This window comes from Chiloscyllium plagiosum, chromosome 11 (assembly GCF_004010195.1).
Source record: "Chiloscyllium plagiosum isolate BGI_BamShark_2017 chromosome 11, ASM401019v2, whole genome shotgun sequence".
NCBI lineage: Eukaryota > Metazoa > Chordata > Chondrichthyes > Orectolobiformes > Hemiscylliidae > Chiloscyllium > Chiloscyllium plagiosum.
In genome coordinates, this window is record NC_057720.1 from 68,193,737 (window position 1) to 68,217,499 (window position 23,763).

Here is a 23,763-nt window from a genome sequence, read left to right on the forward strand (position 1 = left end):
GGGTCGGCCGGGGCAGTCAGGTTTGTGGATTTTGGGCAGGAGGTAGAAACGGGCAGTGCGGGGTTGTGGGACTATGAGGTTGGAGGTGGTGGATGGGAGATCCCCCGAGGTGATGAGGTTATGGACGGTCTGGGAGATAATGGTTTGTTTGTAGTACCTATCACATTTCCGACGCCCCTCCCCCAAGTCCCTCCTCCCTACCTTTTATCTTAGCCTGCTGGACAAACTTTCCTCATTCCTGAAGAAGGGCTTATGCCCGAAACGTCGATTCTCCTGTTCCCTGGATGCTGCCTGACCTGCTGCGCTTCTCCAGCAACACATTTTCAGTAACCAATGTCCTGTACAGCCGCAACATGACCTCCCAACTCTTGTACTCAATACTCTGACCAATATAGGAAAGCACACCAAATGCCTTCTTCACTATCCTACCTACCTGCGACTCCACTTTCAAGGAGCTATGAACCTGCACTCCAAGGGCTCTTTGTTCAGCAACACTCTGTAGGACCTATCATTAAGTGTATAAGTCCTGCTAAGATTTGCTTTCCCAAAATACAGCACCTCGCATTTATCTGAATTAAACTTCATCTGCCACTTCTCAGCCCATTGGCCCAGCTGATCCAGATTCCGTTGTAATCGGAAGTAACCTTCTTCGCTGTCCATTATACCTCCAATTTTGGTGTCATCTGCAAACTTACTAACTATATCTCTTATGCTCACATCCAAATCATTTATATAAATGATGAAAAGTAGTGGACCCAGCATCAATCCTTTTGGCACTCCAATGGTCACAGACCTCTAGTCTGAAAACAACCCTCCACCACCACCCTCTGTCTTCTACCTTTCAGCTAATTCTGTATTCAAATAGTTAGTTCTCCCTGTTTTCCATGAGATATAACCTTGTTAACCAGTCTCCCATGAGGAACCTTGTCCAATGCCTTACTGAAGTCCATACAGATCACGTCCACCACTCTGCCCTCATCAATCCTCTTTGTTACTTCCTCAAAAAACTCAATCAAGTCTGTGAGACATGATTTCCCACACACAAAGTCATGATGACTATCCCTAATCAGTCCTTGCCTTTCCAAATACATGTACATCCTGTCCCTCAGGATTCCCTCCAACAACTTGCCCACGATCGACGTTACGCTCACTGGTCTATAGTTCCCTGGCTTGTCCTTACCATCTTTCTTAAACAGTGGCATCACATTAACTAACCTCCAGTCTTCCAGCACCTCACCTGTGACAATCAATGATATATATCTCAGTAAGAAGCCCAGCAATCACTTCCCTCGCTTCCCACAGAGTTCTAGGGTACACCTGATCATGTCCTGGGAATTTGGAGGCACATTTCTCCAGGGTCTTCACTTTCTTAAGAATGAGAGAAATGTCAGCCTCTCTTACAGATGGCAGAAGGCGATTATGGCAGTATGAGTAATTAGACATGTCTAACATCAGCCCCAACAATATATTTATAAATTCTTTGTAAAACTCATTCGGAAGACTGTCAGGGCCAGGCACCTTCCCACTCTGCACCTACTTCACAGCCTCCTGTACCTCTTGCACTGTTAAAGGGGCACTAAGGAAAGACGCCTGTTTGGAGGTAACACTGGAAGATCCATCCTCACAACGTTCAGACTGGTATAGTTCAAAATAGAATTTCTGAAATGCAGCATTGAACTATCTAGAATCGCATGTGACCATCCCAGTCCCATCCCTAATTGAGATAATGGATTGGGGGACATTCTTTCTCCTGCTAGATATCTGCTGGCTTGTCACCATATTCAAACAATTTTTGTTTTGCAAAGGAAAGTTCCCTCCTTGATGTCTGTGTAAGCATGGAATTCAAGGTGAACCAAAGAGCTGTAGTCCGCTCCAGCTTTGCCACCGATGGCTTATCAGAATACACATTCTCGGTTGCCCCTACAAATATTGATAGCTGATTGCCGCGATTTCTTGGCATGGAGGCCATGTCGGAATGGGTGAAAGTTGAGAGGGCCCATTGGGTCGCAGTGGGCGTTGCTGCTCCCCTTTCTGCCATTTCTGACTGGCAGAGTAAGAAATAATTATTCACTCTGGCATAAGCCTTAGCAGTCTCCCAAATAATTGACAGGTTACTGGTCGTGTCCGAATTAGTGTCTAAAAATACCTTAAATTCATTGAAGAAATATTCGATGAACTTACTGTTCTTAAGAATAAAGGGATCCATTCGCAATGCTGAGAGCCTGGAACATTGCCCTGAACCTAAGTCTCTAAATATACTGCAGTGTGGTCAGAAATAGTGATATTTCCAATTGTACAGGATGTTATCGAATCCAAGGATAACGCAGAGGTTAGGAGAAGCTCAATCCTAGTATAACACTTGTGCGGATTAGAAAAGAATGTAAAGTCCCTACCCATGGGGTGGAGACGCCTCCAGACATCCACCTATCCCAATTGCGCACATTAGTCCAACAGTTGCCTATATTGTAAAGGAAGTGTTGAGAGGCCTCTAGGCATACTATCTACTGTGTGGTCCATGAGGCAATTAAAGTCTCCCCCTATAATTATCTGCTGCGGCGCAAGAGCCATGAGTTCAGAAAAAGCATCTGTCAAAAATTTAAGGGGGTGCGCTGGTATACAAAAAAAATTCAAAATACCATACTCTTTTCCATGTATTGAGTCTTTACGAATGACAAACTGTCCATACTCATCTTTAATCTGATCGAGCAACTTAAATTAAAGATTTTTCCTGATAAATATGGCCACTTCGCTGCTCAGAGTATTAAAGGAGGAGGAGTACACCCAATCAAACTCATTCTACTGCAATTTCAAATGTTCCTTGCCATTGAGATGAGTCTCCTGCAAAAGGGCAACATCCACCCTCTCCTTTCTAAGGCTAGAAACATCTTTTTCGTCTTAAATGGTGAATGGCTCCCTCTAATATTCCAGGTACACCATTTGAGGACACAATTCGCCATTATTCTCTGTACATCATCTGAACTCCAAAAATAAAGAATTCAACTTAACAATTGCTGAGCATAAACAAAAAAAGACTCATGAAACCTAAAAATACATAAACTAAAACTACTACAACTAACATATTAATAACTACATATACTGAAAACCAACAAACGAAACTAAATACAAGGCATTTAGTTCCTTTTGAATGAGGGTCACTTATGTCTCTCAAAAACACCTTCATAACTCCTTCCATCTTGAGCCACTCCCAGGCTCAGGCCAAAAAAAAGGAAAGAGGAAAAAAAAATTAATCAGGAAATTAAAAGTAGACACTCTTCCCACCGCCAAATATACATTACCACCCACTAATATCAGTAAAAATTCAGCAACATTTTCTTTAAGAAAAGGAGAGAGAGAGAAAAGGAAAAAGAAACACTAATGTACGCATTCTTTAAGTTACCCGATTGATTTTAACATGTGCAAAAATTGTTTCACTTCTTCTGAAGAGTGAAATGGGCGCACAGACCCATCATAAGTGAGCGAAGCACTGCTGGATACCTCAGAGAATACTGGTCACCAAGGTCTCTCAGTCTTCTCTTGACTTCATTAAAGAAGTTCCTTTTACAAATAACAGCTGTAGACAAGTCCTGAAAAAAGCATTATCTTGGAACCTTCTAAGTTAAGGCCTGTGGACCTTTTCCCTTCATAACTTTAACTATGCCCCGTAACTGTGGAGTTGTACTAGGACCGTGCAAGTGCGTAGGTCTGAGCCAGGTCTGCACACTGCGACCCAATGGGCCCTCTCAACTTTCATCCAGTTCAACGTGGCCTCCCGGCCAAGAAATCGCTGCAGCCAGTTTCCAAAGAAGCTCTCTGGCTGCTCACCTTCTAAGCCCTCCAGCAATCCTATGATGTGGAGACTATTCCACCTACATCTGTTCTTGAGGTCGTTAACTTGTTCCAGTAAGGTAAGGACCAGCTTCGCCAGGACTCAAATCCATTCCTTTGAAGATTCAATTGCGGTATCCGAAGATGCGGTCCTTCTTTCAACTTCTTCCATTCGGCGTCCAAGACCTTCCAGCTATTCCTCATACTTGTGAAGCATGGCCGCGATCGGGTCCAGCCTACCGCAGAACTTCTCTTCAATTGACAACTCGATCACATCTCGCAGTTTCGCAAACTCCGCAATCAGGGCCTAGTGAATGAGTGACTCTGATCGTCTAAATTGGGCGCTGTAGCTGCAACCATAGAAGTGTCTGACATCTCCGGTGAGTGTCCCATGTGTTGGGATATGTTGGAACCTTCGCCTTTTGTCATGTTCTTTAATAAAACAGACTTTGTAAGAAATTTGTATAAGTTCTATAACTCTTTAAATGCCGAATTTTCACAGAGATAACTTAAGTGAGGAAGTGAGAGTGCCACTTTGCCTGAGCTGAGATGCAGAGCTCAGCAAAGCAGACCTCTCAGATCGCCACCATCTTGGATCCCCTCGGCCAGTTAGTTTAACATAAATTTTAAAACATCTTGTCTTTCTTGCAGTCACTTCATTCTATGAGAACATTGGTGTGCATGGCCGCTACTATGGAAAGAATGGTACAATCTATACAATGGTACAAACTCTAGAATACTACATCTTCCTTCTCAACTTTTTGTCCACTTTCTCAACTCTTCCAACTCCAGCTTCTTGCCCACTTGGCTCGATTGAAGGCTGATATTTAAATGTTTGTTGTTTCAGTGTGATCGTACATCTTTCTCTTGTTTACTCATAATTACATTGATTAGTTTACCATATATGGGTCCTTTACATGATTGTGACTGACACTTGTCAGACATTTCAAAAATATTGGCACATAAATAGAAAGCCAAACTTTCTACACTGGAATAAAATTAAAAGTTAATTGAAGTACTTTATGCAGATTTTAAAAAAATCCTTCATTACTTACAGGTTTGGGTTTTTCCCTTGAATTACACTTTTTCAGATGCCTTTCTAATTTATCTTCATCAACTGTGCTGGAAAAAAAATTAAACTATTCATTATGGCTTCTTAGTGGCTAGTTCTTTATGATGTTGCATTTTATTTTGCTGTTATTTTTGCATCAATTATATGGTATTTCTATGTACACCCATAGAGCGATGAAACTGAATGTCACATCATGTTTTTCTTTGCTAATTTACCGTTAAGTGTAAAACACTAATAAGGGATGAAATCTTCCTATTGCAATATTTATGCCACACATTTGAATAAAATAGTAACAAATTATGTTTTTTAAAAAAAAATTAGTCTGCCTGGAAGATCAATTCAGGGTCACATTGCATATTGAAATTGCATAATATTTGACACAGCTGAAGAAGTAACCATTAGGGATGAATCTGGAGGCTGGAGTTGAACAGAAATAACTTCAGCATTTTCCGTATTAAACTGACTGACGAAAATGATGGCAAAGCTGAATACTGTTGAGTGTTAACATAGACATTTATTTGTAATGCAATTATAGAGACATACAGTGCAGAAACAGACGTTTCAATCTCACTCATTCATGCCAACCACATATCCCAATCCTACCTAGTCCTATTTCCCATCATTTGGCCCACATCCTCTAAACCCTTCCAATTTATATCACCAACCAGATATCTTTTAAATGTTGTAATGGTTCTCACCTCCACCACTTCCTCTGGTAGCTCGTTCCATACATGCACCACCTTTGTGTGAAAGTGTTCCCTTAATACCCTTTTTAAATCTTTCCACACTCACCTTAAAACTATGCCCTTTAGTTTTGGACTCCCCCACCCTAGGAAAAAGATCTTGGATGTTAACCCTATCCATGCCCCTCATGATTTTATAAACCTCTATTAGGTTACCCTTCAGCCTCCAAAGCTCCAGGGAAAAAATGCTCCAGACTATTTAGCCTCTCACTATAACTCAAACCCTCCAGTCCTGGCAACAAATCTTTTCTACTAGTTTACCAACATATAGATGGGTGACCAACATTGTACGCAGTATTCTAACAGTGACCTCACCACAATGTCCTGTAGAGCCACAACATGACATTCCAACTCCTATACTCAATGTTCTGACCAATGGAAGCAAGTGTGCCAAACATCATCTTCTACCTACCTTGGGTATATCTATCCTGTACCCAAACATCATCTTCATCACTCTGTCTACCTGCAAAATCACTTTCAAGAAATTATACATCTATACCCCTAGGTGTCTTTGTTTGGCAACACTCCCCACAGCCCTACCGATTGCTTAAAGATAGAATCAGAGAAGAAAAAAAAAAGGGCTAGATACACAAGCTTTGTTGTGCCCTACAAATACATGAACAAATAGGAAATATGTGGCAAATAGAAATACTTCCACATTGTTTTCATACAGTTAATTAAAATGGCTAGATTTAAAATGGAAAAATTCTTTTTAACACTTATAGATAGATGACCTCAAACAGTATGCCTGTAAAAGTAGTAAATCACTGCATTTTGGAAACAATGAGCTCAAAGTTACCTTGACTGTTGTAACACTTTACCTGAAACAATAATACACACAGAATGATGGTGGTGTACATGACTTTACTTCCTCAGAATAGTGAGCCAAGGAGATTAATTACAAAGGAATGAAAGCCAGTGCAGGCAAGTTCCTGAAAAAATGGGCACAAGCAAAGAGTAAACTGCCGTCACACTAGTGAATAACTTCTAAGGCTTCCAAAAAACAAACCAAGACACTGAAAGAAATTAATTTATGCAAATAAATAGATAGATTATAGAAGTGAGTAATTTTTTTTCATTACAATGAGACAATATTTGAAATGACTAAATGTATACTTTCCCATGTTTATAGTATCACAGGGATCTTATGACACAGAAGCCAGTTGGCCCATCATGCCTACACTGGCCTGTTAAATAAACATTATTACCTAGTGTCAATCTCTAGCCTTTTTACCATATCTTTGAATATTATCTTTATTCCAATAGTCATCCAAAGTCCTCCTGAATGCCTCAATTGAACCTGTCTCCACCAAAATTCAAGGCAGTGCATTCCTTATCCTAACTACTCATAGAGTGAAAATGTTTTTCCTCACTTTCCTCCTTGCTTGTTTTACAGATCACTTTAAATCTTTGCCCTTTTGTTTCTTTTACAAATGGTTCTTCTCATCTTGTGTAAGATTTCCAACTTTTATGATTCCCGTGCATACCAATTTTTATAAAGTGATATGAATTTTCAGAAGCTGACTTAAAGGAATCTGATGACACGATTCCAAATAGAACATTGAACATAACAGCGCAGTATAGGCCCTTCAGCCCTCGACGTTGTGCCATGTGAAACCAATCTGAATCCCATCTAACCTACACTATTCCATTTCATCCATATGTTTATTCAATGACCATTTAAATGCCCTTAATGTTGGCGAGTCTACTACTATTGCAGGCAGAACATTCCACACCCTTACTACTCTCTGAATAAAGAACCTACCTCCGACATCTGTCCTATATCCATCAGTCCTCAATTTAAAGCTTTGTCCCCTCGTGCTATGTCCACCATCTGAGGAAATGTTAAAACTTTTGTTGTAACAAACAAACTAAAATCAACATCAACAAAACGTCACTTAGTAGGCAACTAATACTTAGTAGGCAACTGCAGTAAGTATTCTTAACTCACTTCTTAACATGACCAACAACTTTAAGCCAGATACTCAAGGATGATACTGTGCTTCTGTAGAATTGTAACCTTTACAGAACGTAATCCAGTTACCCTTAGCTTCCAACAGACTAATTTCTCCCCCCACGCCCAAGTCATAATGTCCACTATAAATTATTTCCCTTTGTTTTCTGAGAATCCCTGAGCCGACTTCAGCAACAAGATCCACTCTCATTATGTCTTTTAGCAAACTCAGCAGACTGACTCTTCCAGTGTCCTTACATATCCATGTGTTCTGTTTCCACAACCGGAGAATGTGCTCCCAACAACAATCTCGCCTTATGACTAACAGAATATCTTCATTTGCCCAGATGATTGCAACAGCAGTAGTTCAGGTTTTTCTCTCTCTCTCCATGTCCAGAGTTTCTGAGTTAGTAAGTCTGTACTAGCAAGACCAGTTGCTTCTGCCTTTATGTTCAAAGCTGGCAACTGGGTTTTAATAAGACTTGTTTTGCTCCCGGTCCTCATAGTAACCAAATGACATGATCTTACCACCTGGCAGATCTAATAGGAAATTATGTGCTCCATTTTGCCTTGAATTAAAAGAGGCAGTGTAAAAGACAACCATGTATACTACTTCACACCTACGGCGCAACATAAAACAAGGTACACAACCTGATAAACAATAGTAATTTCATATGGACATCTACAATGCATGATATTTTATCTTGCTTCTAGCTATTAATTATGTAAACTTAGCTGCCAAACTTTGGTAAGACCTATTCATTTAATGACTCTTGAGTATAGTATTAGGATGTGAGTAATATCAAAACCACAGAAACAAAGTTGGACAGATTAAATGGAAAGACCATCCTGTTCTGCCAAGCATGTTTGACCCAATTGACTATTGCAAATTGACAATTTCATTGTCCACAGGAATGTTCGAATGTACACTAGCAGTAACATGCTCAATAACTGTTAAAGCTGGTGTATACCCTCCTTCTCCAAAACACTTCAATGATTTTTCTGGAACTAGGACAGAGGCAAGGGGTTAGGATGTTGCTGAAAGGACAGTATCTATTGCCCTCAGCTGACATGCTCTCACTGCGATTTCACAAATGCCCTATGAAGATCAGATCAATGGTGGTGGGGCCCTAAATGCTTTGTATGGTAATGTAGACAACTCCACTTTAATATTTTCCTTCATGTCCTGCAGCTTATTACAGGTTGTCTTTTTGCCTCTTCCAGAAGATTACAAGGGGGCTATTAGTGTCCAGTTATGATGCTCCAACAATCATGTGTGCAGAAAAGCCTGGACAGATCAACTGATTTTTTTTTACTGCTCATCATTTTCTTGCATTCTTTATAAGCAATGTGCACTCCTCCGTGGAAACAATGATAACAGTATGTCATACACAGCAACTTAAAATGGAAACAAGTAAATATAAATTCTACAAAGATTGAAAAAAATTATGCAGTTAAAATGCATTGATAAAAAAGTTTTCTACGCATATTAGAGTCTTTAGAGTCTCAGTATGTTGTTGCTTAAGTTGTGATATATGTACAATGCTTTCTAATTGGTCAGAACAGGAATATTACTTAAAACTTAAATACATTATTTGCACTAACCGACTACTGTTATATGGGATTTATTCCTCTGGAACTAACTTCAAAATCTTGAATACTCTTATTTCCTTTGGATAGGACAGTTTTTTTTTCTTCCAATGAAACAGAGTCTCAATGTCTTTTCAAATTTTAAACTTTGACATTAACATTCCTTCTTGTCATCCTTTTGATATTACATAAAAAGGCTTTTTTGTAGTCCTGAAGCTTCAACAAATTTTAATTATTCATTATTTGTCCTCTTATTTTAACAATCCAAGCACAAGTCTGTTCTCTGGAATAACCAGAGTACTTACTACACCAAGAAGCATGTATTGTGTGACATTTTAAGAGCTATTTGGCAAAAAGGCTTTTACCCCTTAGATATCTTATTAATTCTATTTCTTCCTGGGATCTATATACAGTAGTATTTCACTGCCTCTATCGTTGCTACAGTACAATTATATGTTCAAGATATTTGCATATTTAATACTTCGTTGAGCCCATTGTTTCAGTAGTTTCATCCAGTAGTGGGTGCTATCTGTAATGGGATCACATAATCCCCATCCTCCATATGCTTTAAACACTCAAATCAGATAGCTAATTGCCTTTCCTTATTGCTCTTTGCTCAAATTTTCTTCGATTCTTTTTTGTTTAAATGAAATTTGTTTCTAATATAAAGGTAACTGTTCACTACTAAATAAGACAGTGAACTCCAGTTGTTGTGCAATATCACGACCTTGCAAAGGACAGAAGGAAGAAAGTACTTGTATCTATATGTCCCTTATTTCATACCTAAGAAAAGCCCAAAATGTTACTTACAACAAATCATATTTAAACTGAAACAAATTCCAGTATATAATCAACCATAAGCATTTTGCACAAAGCAAGAAACCAAACAAGCAAAAAAACAAATGCTCAGTTAATCAGTTTCTGATGGTGGCTACTGTGAACAAAGAATACTACCAAGGATTTCTCTTTCTTTTTGTTAAAAACAGATTTAATGTCTTGTAGGTCACCCAAGTACAAAATTATAAATTCACAAATTAGTTATGCTGCACCATATTAACTTTGAACAAATCACCTTCAAGCACAAAAACTAAGAACATACGTTGCATAGCTCACACCATTCTGTGTGGATTCATCAAGTTCATGTCATTCTTTCAGAATAACGCTGTCTTCACAACACTTATTTTAAGGCTTCCAGCAGAATAATGCTGTTCTCTCAATAATCAACATGCCAATGTTGTTGTGCTGTCCACCAAGGGATATCTCAACTGAGTCATCCACCACAAGATTCATAAAGAGGTCAAAACCATGCAGAATTCCTTGTACAGGCCTCTCACCATTCAGTTTCAGTGAAGTTTCTTGTCCATGAGCTTCTTCAGCTCAGCGGGTGCACTTTACTCACGGTCCTGGTCTTGTTCCATTTCCCTATCCCCGTATCAGTTGAAGCAAACACTCAGAGACAGAGTATGGCTTTACCTCCTTCATCTTTATTCCGGGCCCTGGAGGGAGAGAGAACGATTGCCCATGTGCACAGAGACATGAGTTCTCAGACCTCTCTTGAACAGCAGATTCTTAATGAATTATATAGTCACTTATAGGGAGCAGCATCCAAATAAGGCAACATCTATATTGATTGGGTGACCGTTACAATCACCGAGCATCAACAGTAAAGATTAAGCCATCTGGCGTTATACAATGAATTTTCTTAAACTTGTTAACTGGCTTTTAAAAGCCAGATGAATGCTTTTTCACCTCGTTAAATAGCTCTACATAAGGAATGCTTTTTCACCTCGTCAGCCCACTACCCTTGCAAACCTACATCCAGAACCTCAACCTGAGCTACAAATCTGCTCAAAATCCACTACCCTTGGCTCCAGCACCTCATTGTTTACTGCAAGTTCTTATCTGATCCAAATCATGCTAGCTGAGCCTTTGTCTCACAAAGCCCAAAATTTAACTTTTTCACTGCTCATATCTCATACACTCTCATCGGGTCCACTGTTCTCTAAAATGCTAGTATATTCATGTGTTTTAATATGTTCTGTAAATGCCCTTTTCTTAATAGTGCATTTGGATTTTCAATATTGACCTAAACCTGTAATATGGCAGTCAGAACTTCAGTTTAACAGGGTCTCATACCCAGGATCACATTCTCTGACTATTTTACAAGAGTATCTCCTAACTTTTATATTCAAGTAATGGAGTAGGATTCTAATCCATAACTTTTGCAATTGCAGTGACAGTGCTACCAATTGAGTCAAGCTGACCACTTAGTTCATCTTTAATATAGTTAAGACATACACACAGTGATTAATTTTTGCACTTACTGTTTTGGGTCAAGCGGACATGGAATTCTTCTCTGTTTGTCACCCTGCAAGGAATTTAAAAAAAAAATTAACTTGAATATGTGCACTGATGAAACTTTTGTCCCCTTAGGAAATTGATAACTAACAACTGTTAGATCCCTATTTTTCAATTCTTGATCCATATTGATCAGTGCTTTCATAACGTTTTTCAGACCTAGTGAAAATTGTTCACATTTTTGTGCAGTTACAGGGTTAACTCATTACATAAATCTCAAATTAAATTGTGGGTGAACTGCAAAGTCTTACAAATGAAAATAAAGATGACAAAATGCATAATTTTTGATGCTCACTAAAACCTGCGAACTTTTGCTATTAACTTAACAATCAGTTTTTCATAAGACAGGAATAAGACCATCAGTAGAGAGGATAAATCATCAGCAGCAAAATTAATATTGCAGAATTAGTTTGCTTCAGCATTATCAGGAAGACAAATCAGGTATAATTATAACTAATGGATAATTAGTTAGCTGCAAGACAGAAAGCAGAGAGTAAAAAGCAGAGAGTAGTAAAAAGAGCAGAGCGTATTCAGAACTGTGTGGGGTCCACAAGGTTTTGTGCTTGAATCACTGTTGTTAACAATTTATGTAAACAATTAGAATTTGGAATAAGAAACACAACTTATAAATTTGTAGCCAACACCAAACTGGGGGTTTAGTTGGAAAAGTAAATCACCACTTAAAGACTGTGGTTGCGCTAGTGAAAAATGCAACTTTAAGTGAAACAACTTTAAACAGAAACCATTGAAAAATCTGTAGTTAGGTGTTACGAATCCTTTCTCACCAGAACATAAAATCAGAACAGTATAGTCAATAGTTAAAATGATATACAAAGGAACCTCAATTATCTGAATGACACGAACGGGGAGTATTTTGTTCAGATAATTGAATGCCGGAAAACACAATTTAGCCAAGCACTGGGACCTTGCGATCTTGTTTGGATAATCTGAAATGCAAATAATTGACGTTCAGATAATCAAGGTTCCTCTGTACTTTCTTTTGTTCTTCCAATTCATTTAGATTTTTATTTTCCAGAGCTTACATAGCCTCCTGATTCATACTTAAATCAAACAATTCACATTTCTTAAATTGGAGTTAATTTACAAAACAAGCTTCTTCATGTTTATTAATATTTCAAAAGGAGTTGGACAGTTACTTGAAGATGGAAGAAAGTATGGACTGCAGGTGCTGGAGATCAGAGTTGAGAATATGGTGCTGGAAAAGCACAGCAGGTCAGGCAGCATCCGAGGAGCAGAAGAATCGATGTTTCGGGCATAAAGGGATAAAGGGCTTATGCCCGAAGCATCGATTCTCCTGCTTCTCAGATACTGCCTGATGTGCTGTGCTTTTCTAGCACCACACACTGAAGTTGCATGAAGATGACAAACACACAAGATTACAGACAAAAACAGTGAGGTCAGCAGTCTAAAACTTTATGAGGTCATAAATCTTTTGTTTAATCTGCCCCAGAGAATGGAGGATGGCCAATCATTCATAACATTCAAGAAAATTTAATGGATTATTGGGTACTAAATGAATCAGGGAATATGGCTAGAAGAGCACTGAAGTAGGTGATTAACTGAATTTTACTAATTAGCACAACAGACTTCAATGGCCTACATATCACATTTCTTACAAGCTGTACACTGTACTGAAAGCTTTTATGATTGTCTCCTTGTAACTCATTGTAAATTTCCTCATTTATCAATTATACCAGACAAGATAAATGTTTACAGTGGATCTTTTGTAAAGGCTTAATTTGTCAGCCATGCTACGTTTGTAGTACTCATACTGAAGTCTCAAGGTTTCAAGTTCAAGTTTCTTGCTAGCACAAAAGTCAGAATCATAGAAAACAGAATCTGAAGTAGGCCATTCAGTACGATCATGGCTGATTAAGCATCGAGCCCGGGAGTTCATTCGGTAGAGCATCAGATTTTAGCAATGAGCCTGGGTAGCTCAGTCGGTACAGCATCAGACTTTTAGCAATGATCCTTCAACTCAGCACCTTGTTGCTGCTTTCTCCCCATACCATTTGGTCCATTTAAGAATTATATGCAACTCCTTCTTGAAAATTCAAAGCTGACAGTCGACTGTAAACATAAATTCATAGTCCCACCAGACTATAGGGCTGCTCTCTCAATTGAGAGAGATAAATGATGTTTATTTAACCTGTGGGTTACTTTACTCAGGCGAAGATAATGATTGGGGAAGGACAGTCCTTCATGGTGATTTTAACTAGTGCAGCAATTCAACCATGTCGTTGGCATGCCTCAGTGTCGGAGATGCCCAACTTTTAGATGAAAGGATAAACCAGGACCCATTTGCCCTTCAAGTGATTGCAAAAGTCACTACTATACTATTTCAAGAAGGGGAGTTATCCTTGGTATCTTAGTTAATACTTGACAATCTATCAATATTAAAAAAACAAGATTATTTGGTCATTATCATTGTTACATTTTTCATAACGAAAAGGAAGTCCTTATTATGTGTAATATATATCCTATATTGCCACATATATATCAGTGGTTAGAGACAAAAAAAATGCAGAAGCTGGAATCCAATGTAGACAAGCAGGAGGCTGGAAGAACACAGCAAGCCAGGCAGCATCAAGAGGTGCAGAAGTCGAAGTTTTGGGTGTAACTCTTCTTCAGGCCTGGGAGTGGGTGTGGGGCAAGCTGCAGATAGAGGGGGAGACGAGGGCAGGATGGTGGTGGGGATAGATGAAGACAAGTTGCAGGTAGAACTTAGTTGTCAATGGGAGGAATGAATCTGGTTGGGGCGGGGCTAGGAAGGGAGTCAGGGAATGTGGAGGGAGGTTATTTGAACTTGGAGGACTCAAATGTTGACTTCTCTAGGCTGTAGGGTGCCAGGTGGAAAAGGAGCTGTGGTTTGTTTTAGCAATGTTTTAGCCAAGGATGGTTATGTTGTAAAGGGAGTGGTTGGGGGAATTGAAATAGGCGGTGACTGGGAGGTCCAGTCGGTCCTTGCAGACCCAGCTGCGATGCTCGGTGAACTGTTCCCTAAGTTTACGTTCGGTTTCCCCAGAAGGGAGAAGACCACATGAGGAGCACCTGATGCAATAAACTAGGTTTGAAGAGAGCTGAAAATGTGTTGCTGGAAAAGCGCAGCAGGTCAGGCAGCATCCAGGAGAATCGACGTTTCGGGCATAAGCCCTTCTTCAGGAATGAGGAAAGTTTGTCCAGCAGGCTAAGTTTGAAGAGAGGCAGGTAAACCTCTGTCTCACCTGGAAGGACAGTTTGTATGGAGGTAAGGGGAATGGTGTACCAGCAGATTTTGCATCTTTTCTGGTCGCAGAGGAAGGTGCCTGGAGGTTCAGTGGCTAGGGTGGCGTGAACCAAGGACTGTTGGAGGGAACGGTCCTTGCGGAAGGCAGAGAGGGTTGGGGAGGGAAAGATGTTCTTCATGGTGGGGTCTATTTGGAGTTGGCGGAAGTGTTTCAGGATGATGCATTGGGTGTAGAGACTGGTGGGGTGGTAGGTGAGGACAAGGGGGACTCTGTCTTTATTGCGTTGGGGAGTGGTTAGAGCCATGGAACGGGGAATAATAATGTCTTATCAGTCATAAACACAGCATCAACAAATAGACTGGATTAAGCCTCCTGCATGTTTAGTCTGAGGTGTGATTATTGTCAAAAAGTGTGGCAGCAGAAAAGCACAGCAGGTCAGGCAGCATCTGATGAGCAGAAGAATTGATGTTTCGGGCATAGGCCCTTCATCAGGAATGTGATGGAAGGTGCCAGGAGAGGAAGGTGGGTTGGCAAGAGGAGTGGACCTAATGAGGGAGTTGTGGAGGGAATGGTCTTTGCTGAATGCTGATAGGGATGGGGAGGTACATTCTCATCCTCTCTCCACAAGGACCCACATTGAAGAAGTTCTCTTCCTCCCTCCCCACCCCTATGCAGAGACAATTCCATCCCCGACTCCCTCGTTAGGTCTACGCCCCCCACCAACCCACCCTCCACTCCTGGCACCATCTCTTGCTGCCGCAAGAGGTGTAAAACCTGCGCCCACACCTCTCCCCCTCACCTCCATCCAAGACCCCAAATGATCTTTCCACATACAGCAGAGATTTTCCTGCAAATCCAAACATCTCATCTACTGTGTCCATCGCTCTTGTTGTGGTCTCCTCTACATTTGGAGACAGAACGTGGAACATTTCAGACATCTCTGGGACACAGCCCACAGGCCTGTGACCAACCACTTCAACTCCCCCTCCCACTCCACCAAAGTGATGCAAGTCCTGGGACTCCTCTACCACCAAATCCTAGCCACCCGAGGCCTAGAGGAAGAATGCTTAATCTCTTGCCTTGGGATCCTCCAACCACACAACATCAACATCAATTTCACCCAGTTTCCACATCACCCCTCCTCCCTCCTCATCCCCATTCAACTCTCCAACTTGGCACCATCCTCTTGAACTGTCCTACCTGTCCATCTTCCTCCCCACCTATCAGCTCCATCCTCTGCTCCGACCTATCACCATCACATCCCCACCTCATCTACCTATCCTCTTCCCAACTTCCTTCCCCCAGCATCACTCCTCCCTCCAATTTATCTCTCAGCCCCCTTCCTTCCACCTACATTCCTGATGAAGGGCTTATGCCTGAAATGTGGACTCTCCCGCTCCATGCCATTTACAAGTTTGCTGATGACACCACCATAGTTGGTTGAATCTCAGATAGCAACGAAACAGACTACAGAGGGGAGGTATAAGACCTGGGAAAATGGTGCACTGAGAACAACCTAGTTCTCAATGCCAGCAAAACCAAGGAACTCGGTGGGACGTTACTCATGCCCCCCTACACATTAACAGCACAGAGGTGGAACGATTGGAGAGTGTCAAGTTCTTGGAAGTGGTCATCAACAACAAGCTTTCTTGGACTTTTCACATGGACGCACTGGTTTACAAAGGCCCAACAACATCTCTTCTTCTTCAAGCAGCTGAGAAAATTTAGCATAATGTAAATACCCTTGCCAACTTTTATAGGTGTGCCATCGAGAGCATTCTACCTGGTATGGCAACTGTACCATTCATAATCGGAGACGGTTAGAGAGTGGTGAACTCGGCCCGGACAATCACAAAGGCCAACCTCCCAACTACAGAATCCATCTACAAGGCCCGCTGTCAAGGAAAGGCTGCCAACATTCTCAAAGATCTATCTCACCCTGGCAATGCTTTTCTATAACCTCTGCCATCGGAGAGAACGCACAGAGGCCTGAAGACATGCATCTGCTGGTTTCGAAACAATTTCCATCCTACTGTTGTTAGAATACTGAATGGACTCACAAATTCTTAGCATTCGGAATACCTGTGTTTTGGTTTTTGTCGCTGTTTACCTATTATTTAGTTATCTTTGCTATTTAACTAAGTGACCTGCCTATATTGCTCGCAAGACAAAGCTTTTTACTGTGCCTTGGTACGCGTGACAATAAATTCAATTCAATTCAATAGATGCTGCCAGACCAGCTGTGCTTTTCCAGTGCCACACTTTTCGACTCTGATCTCCAGCATCTGCAGTCCTCACTTTCGCCTGAGGTGTAATTATTTCCAAGTTATGGAAATATAACAATCATATTGCTGTTTAAGGAAGCTTGCTGTTAACAAATTAACTAACGTGTCATACGTGTAAGTCGATTTCCAATGTGCTGACGATTAGAATTTAGAATAGCTTTTAGAATAACAACAGGAAATGCTGAACAATCTCAGCAAATCTGGCAGCATCTTATGGAGAGAGAAACAGAGTTAACATTTCGAGTTCGATATGACATTTTCAGAATGGTTTTGAGATGTTCAATGGTGAAAAACGCCATATACAAATGTATTTAGAGTGATTATGGAGGATAACTGCTGATTTTCCTTTTCTAATGATGAAGGAATTGCCATACCTCACTATCTGATGCAGCATTCGCATGTTCCCCACAAAGGCGTTTCCCTTTTGCAACAATCATTTTGCAATATCTCTTCTTCTTTTCCACAAAGTACCCGCATCGCCCAGGCAGAGGCGCCTGGATGCCATCTGCAGTCCTCTCACTGGCCATGTTGGCAGCGATTCCTTAAAGAAGCACACGGAGTGTTGTGTGCGAGGTATCCCACTTTCCAGATTGTTCCCCCAGCACACAATTACTCACACCGAAATAAAGCGCACTAAGATCTCGGAGGTGGGTCAGCGAGTAACTTAATAGCTACTATATTCTGACAACCAGACGTCCTCAACGTTAACACCCACAGACCTGGACCAGCTTCGACAGAGGGGGCACGCGGGGGTCAAAGTTCAGAGGGTGACCCCGCCTCCAGCACTAACGGCCGTGCGCGAGGCTGAGGCGCCAAATTTGAAATGTGGAGATTCCGCCATAGCCGGCAGCTTTTCAGTGAGATTGTGAGGGTCGCCATCCGGCACAAAGACTGCGAGGAGAGGTAAAGTGGCCACTCCTCGGCCTGGCTGTGGCTGGGGGGTCCGATCAGTGACTGCCACCTCTCCTCACGGTATCAACCCTCCCTTTGGGAGTGGTAACCCGCTGGGTTGTTTTAAATTGTGGAGCCCGGATTATTTCACATCATATGTCATGTTTTAAATGTCTTTTTAGGCGTGGTCTGCCTCACGGTCGGTGAAGTTTCTGCCCATTTATGCACGCTGCAATAATCAAATGTTACATTTTAATGCGTAACACCGTTAAAACGAATACAACCATTGAGTATGAGATCAGTTTCTTGTTATTGTTAACGCAGAACTTATAGATTCCGGACGTTAGGATTTATGGTGTTTTAAAATAGAGTCTGCAATATTCCGTATCATCACAAAGGCACCATAGCGATTGTCTTGAAAAATACATCTCAGTCTCACCACTGTTGTAGAGCACTAACTGGATGATTAGAGGAACCTCGATTATCCGAATAACAATTATTCGAATATTGGATTATCCGAATATCACTGATGTGTTTCCAACACTGATCGCATCTTTTGTTTACAGTGATGAAAAGTGAACTCGGGGCTTACTGAAATGCTGCCAGTCCTGAACATGGATAGAAGCCCAGGCACCGTCTCCAAATGACTGACCACCCGCCGCCCCCATCTCTCTCTCTCTCTCTCTTCCCCCCACACTTTCCCTGGAGCTCTACTATAGGGGTGTACTCTGAATTCCCCCTTTCCCAGATAATCTCTTCAACATTGTCCTGTACGGAGCAAAGGTGGAACCTGTCAAAAAGGTGTACGTATATGTGTATGTGTGTACTATTTGGAGACTTACCCCCCTCCCCAACCCCAAAAGGCAGCAGCAACATCAGTCTTGGTGTCCAGTCCAGCTGCCCCAGAGAAGGGGGTGATGGCGTTGGGGGGGACAAGAGGGTGGTGGCGTATGCGTTTGGGGGAGCGCGGACGGGGGTGTGGTGTGGGCTGGGGCGGCAGTATTGGATGGGGATGGGTTGGGGTTGGGGCTGGGGCGGAGTGCTGCTACCTAGTCTCTTGAATGCGGAGCGGGCTTAAGTGAAAGCTCAGAGCCCCAGAGGAAAGGCATTGAATTAATTAACTATCTCCTGTGGAGGAACTAGTGGAAGACTATTGAAAGAGCACATTTCATTATATTCTATTCCACTTGTAACCTGCTGTACAGCATTCCAGTTGCTATCACTGCACTGTATAAATTCCACAACAACATGAGGTCCCAGATAAATGAGGAAGGCATCTTAAACAGAACATTTCAGCTCCAGCCCATCCCTGCCAGTGCTCCACTCCTGCTATCAAGAGGCCTGGACTCTATCCCACACCCACCTCATTTTCACAACTCACTTCCTGAACCTCAAGTAACAATACCAAGGTGGGTGGGGGGGATGATCATGTCTCCCGAGTGAATAAAAATATTAAGGATTCTTCAGAAATGAGACCAGGAATTCAGATACTTTCCCTTGGCAGCCAGAAAAATGGCCCATTCTCACCTTTAGGAATAGTATTTGTTATATGAATGTAGGTTTACAGGCAGCCGTTGGGTTACAAATGGGTGTAGGTCAGCATGCCATTTGCCTTCCTAGCAAGTACCTAAACCACATGTTGCTTTGAGTGACCTTTATATCTCAAGATTTCTCTATCTATCACCATTTTTTAAAAAACGGTGCCGTTCTGAATTTTACCCCTGATGTGGACAACTTCATATTTGTCCACATTATATTGCAATACATGCGTTTGTACACTTACTAAGCCTGTGTAAATCATCTTGAAGCCTTTGCACTTTTCACCACTTGCAATCCCACCTAGTTTTCCCACCCAGCAAATTTGGAAATATTATGTTTGATTCCAAGTTGTTCATATATTGTAAATAGCTAAGGCCTGAGCACTGATCCTTGCAGCATCTGTGAAGGGGAAGGTTTGGAGATGAATGGTGTGATCAACTATAGTATACTGGAAAACATCCTGTTTGTTATCCATCTGAAACCATTAAGCTTCCGGAGCATTGGATGGAATAATGAAGAGCGGAAGTGGGTACTGCAGATGCTGGAGATTAGAGTCCAGATTAGGGTGGTGCTGTAAAAGCACAGCAGGTCAGGCAGCATCCGAGAAGCAGGAAAATTGACATTTTGGGCAGGAGCCCTTCATTAGGAATGAGGCTGGGGTAAGGTAGCTGAGAATGCAATAGGTGGATGGAGGTGGGGGTGAAGGTGATAGGTTGGAGAAGAGGGTGGAGCGGATAGGTGGGAAGGAAAATTGACGGATAGGACAGTTCATTTGGATGGTGCTGAACTGAAAGGTTGGAACTGGGATAAGGTTGGGGGAGGGCATCTGGTGGTAAGATAGTGTCGATGGAGGAGGCCCAGGACCTGCATGTCCTCAGCAGAGTGGGGGAGGGAGTTGAAATGTTTGGCCATGATGCAGTGGGGTTGATTGGTGTGAGTGTCCTGGAGATGTTCTCTGAAGCGGTCTGTGAGTGTGCAGTCAGTCTCCCCAATGTAGAGGAGACTGCATCAGCAGCAATGGATACAGTAAATGGCGTGTGGAAGTGCAGATGAAGCTTTGATGGATGTGGAAAGCTCCTTTAGTGCCTTGGACGGAGATGAAGAGGGAGGTGTGGGTGCAGGTTTTGCAATTCCTGTGGTAGCAGGGAAAGGTGACAGGAGGGGATGGTGTGCTGTTGGGGGGCGTGGACCTAACCAAGTAGTCGCAGAGAGAACAGTCTTTATGGAAACTGGATAGAGAAATATATCTCTGGTGGTGGAGTGCATTTGTAGGTGGCAGAAATGTCAGCGGATGATACAATGTATACGGAGGTTGGTGGGATGGAAGGTGAGGATTGGGGGGGGGGTCTGTCCTTGTTGCGATTGGAGGGGTGGAGTTCAAGGACGGAGGTGCGAGACGTAGATGAGATGTATTGGAGGACATCTTCAACCACTTGGGAGGGAAATTGCAGTCTTTAAAGAAGGCGGCCATCTGGTGTGTTCTGTGGTGGAACTGGTCCTCCTGGGAGCAGATGCAGTGGAGGCAGAGGAATTGGAATACGGGATAGCATTTTTGCAGGAGGCAGGGTGGGAGGATGTGGGATCCAGGTAGCTGTGGGAGTCGGTGGGTTTGTAGAAAATGTCATTGTTAATTCGGTCACCGTTGTTGGAGATGCAGAGGTCTGGGAAAGGGAGAAATGTATCAGAGATGGTTCACGTGAATTTAAGGTTAGGGTGGAATGTGTTGGTGAACTGTTCAACCTCCTCATGGGAGCACAAAGTGGTGCCAATACAGTCATCAACATAACAGAGGAAAAAGTGGGGAGTGCTGCCAGTGTAACTCCGAAAGATAGATTGTTCTACGTAGCCAACAAAGCGACAGACATAGCTGGGGGCCGATGCGGGTGCCCAAGTCTACCCCTTTTGTATGGAGGAAGTGGGAGGATTCAAAGGGAATAATGAAGGTCCTGTTAATGAGCATGTTAGTTCATCAATAACACTGCATCATGACTTGCCTACCTCAAGTACCATGTTAACTGTTTTTAATCTTCTATCAGCAGGTATATCAACTTCATGCTGTGTTAATCTTAAAAAGACGTAATTTTTCCAAAAAAAAAGGAATTGTTTTTTAATTTAAAAAAAACATTTATTTGCAGGCAAACAAGTATTCGGGTAACTGTTGAGCTGCATTGTGCATCTAATCCTGCTTACAAAGGTCAGTGTGTTTTAATTTAAAAAAAGGTTGGCCTTCTTGTGTGTTAAATGCTTTATCTTGTGCTTTGAGCCAAAACTTACATGTTGAGATCCTGTTCTGGAGTATCTGTGCATACATTGAGTTTCTTTATCCTCCTCTCTATGTAATGCTCTTTAACTTCTTACATACTGTAGTATTTTATTTATTTCTGCACTTAGTGGGTTATCAAATGCAGCTCTCTAGCCTAATGTCTAAGACCTTTCTCTTATCACATTCATTATGGATGAGTATCTTTGCTCTTACTGATGTCAGCATCATGTCATCCCTTAATCGTCATCATTGACAGGAATCCAATTAAACCACAGAATATAATTCAGATATCTGAAATTTCCTTATTTACTACAATCTTCTGTCTAAGGATACTTACCAAAAGATTTGCTATCTGGTTTTAATTCCTAACTAAGATGGACATTACCAACCTTTACGTATTAGATTTCACAGTAACTGCCATGAAAACATTTTTTTAAAGAGGGCATCACAATTGAGTCCATTTTCTTACCTCCATCCGATACCCATATCACTAATTTTATCATTTATAGAGTTGCTCATGCATGAACACTTGGGTGCTGTCAGCCATAGGTTGGCTGACCTGTTGAAGCTCACTTCAGTGAAATGAGTTCTAGAATGATAAGTGGCCAAGCCCAATTTTTATTTTCTAATATGGTCCAGAAATATAAATTTAAAAACAAAAAAAACCCAAATACCTGATAAGGCTGGAAATCCTAAAGAAAAACAAATTGCTGGGAAAATGCTGTAGGTCTGGCAGCATCTGTGGAGAGAAAGCCGAGTTAATGTTTCTGGTCCAGTAACCCTCATTCAAATACACACATTATCAGATTTATACCAATGGGAGTAAATGTAAGTATTTTTGCTATGTTGGCGTACAACTGCGACCATTAACACTGCTAACCAGTGGATCAACTTAAGCAAATTAATTTTTTAATTGCAGGATTTGGTAGTCCGATTAACAGCTGATTCAGATCCATTTTTTCTTTATAACTTAATAGTTACAGAAGAAGATTTTCAGAGGTAAGCAATGGTTTGCTTATTTATTGTATTTAGTGGTATAGTTTGAGATTAGATTATAGCCAAGTTTAAAAATATAATGTCTTGTAAATGTAATGTTATGTTCATAATTGTTTTTCTCCTAAAGCAGTCATGAGTATTTACTTTCTGTTTGGTATTTTCATGTGCCATCAGTGTGTTCGTAATGTATAGTTCTCAGTACTGCCATAATTGTAATTTTTTTCAAACTATTTACTTAAACTTTAGTCAATATTTTTTCAGTCGTTAGAAACAACTGAATAAATTGGTATTTTTCTGATTGATAGAATGTGACAAGTAAAATATTACTTAAATATGAATGATTACAGAATTCAAAGGTGCAGTGGGATTTAGGTGCTTTAGCACAGGAGTCCCAAAAACTTAGTATGCAAGTAGAACAAGTAATAAAAGGCTAATGAATGCTATCCTTTTCTGCAAGAGGAATTGAACATAAAATAAGGATGTTCTGCATTAGTTATTCAGGGAGTTGGTGAGATCGCATCTCAATGTGGTTTTTGACCTCCTTTATTTGAGGAAATGGTTCAGAAGGTTTTTTAGATTGATATCTTGAATGAGTGGATTCTGTTATGAGACAAGTTTGGACAAATTGAGCTCATTTCCAATTGTGCTCAGAAGAATGAAGGCTGACTTGATTGAAGTCTGTAAAAGCTTGAACAATCTCAACAAAGTGGACATGAAAAGGGATGTTTTCTCTTGTGGTTGAGCCAAGAACTAGGGGGCATTGTTTTGACATTAGATATCTTCTCATCTCTATCTTATCAGAAAATTCTGAGGGTTATGTGACCTTTGACAATAGACAATAGGTGCAGGAGTAGGCCATTCTGCCCTTCGAGCCTGCATCACCATTCAATATGATCATGGCTGATCATCCTTAATCAGTATCCTGTTCCTGCCTTATCTCCATAATCCTTGATTCCACAATCCTTGAGAGCTCTATCCAACTCTTTCTTAAATGAATCC

At 41.2% G+C, this 23,763-nt stretch overlaps 2 protein-coding genes and 1 pseudogene across 2 annotated transcripts in view; 1 reads left to right on the top strand and 2 right to left on the bottom strand.

The window, feature by feature from the left end:
- The window catches only part of trmt13 (tRNA methyltransferase 13 homolog), a 38,074-nt gene extending 20,281 nt beyond the window's left edge, over positions 1 to 17,793 (bottom strand). Inside the window, exons 1-3 of the mRNA XM_043699690.1 lie at positions 17,450 to 17,793; positions 11,509 to 11,552; positions 4,881 to 4,947 (exon numbers count right to left, since the gene is read on the bottom strand). Coding sequence (XP_043555625.1) covers positions 4,881 to 4,947; positions 11,509 to 11,552; positions 17,450 to 17,602 — 264 coding nt within the window. The 5' untranslated portion in view covers positions 17,603 to 17,793. The remainder of the gene's footprint in view (positions 1 to 4,880; positions 4,948 to 11,508; positions 11,553 to 17,449) is intronic.
- On the bottom strand, positions 10,195 to 10,666 carry LOC122554680 (annotated as a pseudogene).
- A 2,133-nt stretch (positions 17,794 to 19,926) lies between the features above and the next one.
- LOC122554073 (spindle assembly abnormal protein 6 homolog) overlaps positions 19,927 to 23,763 on the top strand; it is a 42,075-nt gene continuing 38,238 nt past the window's right edge. Inside the window, 2 exon segments of the mRNA XM_043698529.1 lie at positions 19,927 to 20,034; positions 22,688 to 22,767. Coding sequence (XP_043554464.1) covers positions 19,927 to 20,034; positions 22,688 to 22,767 — 188 coding nt within the window.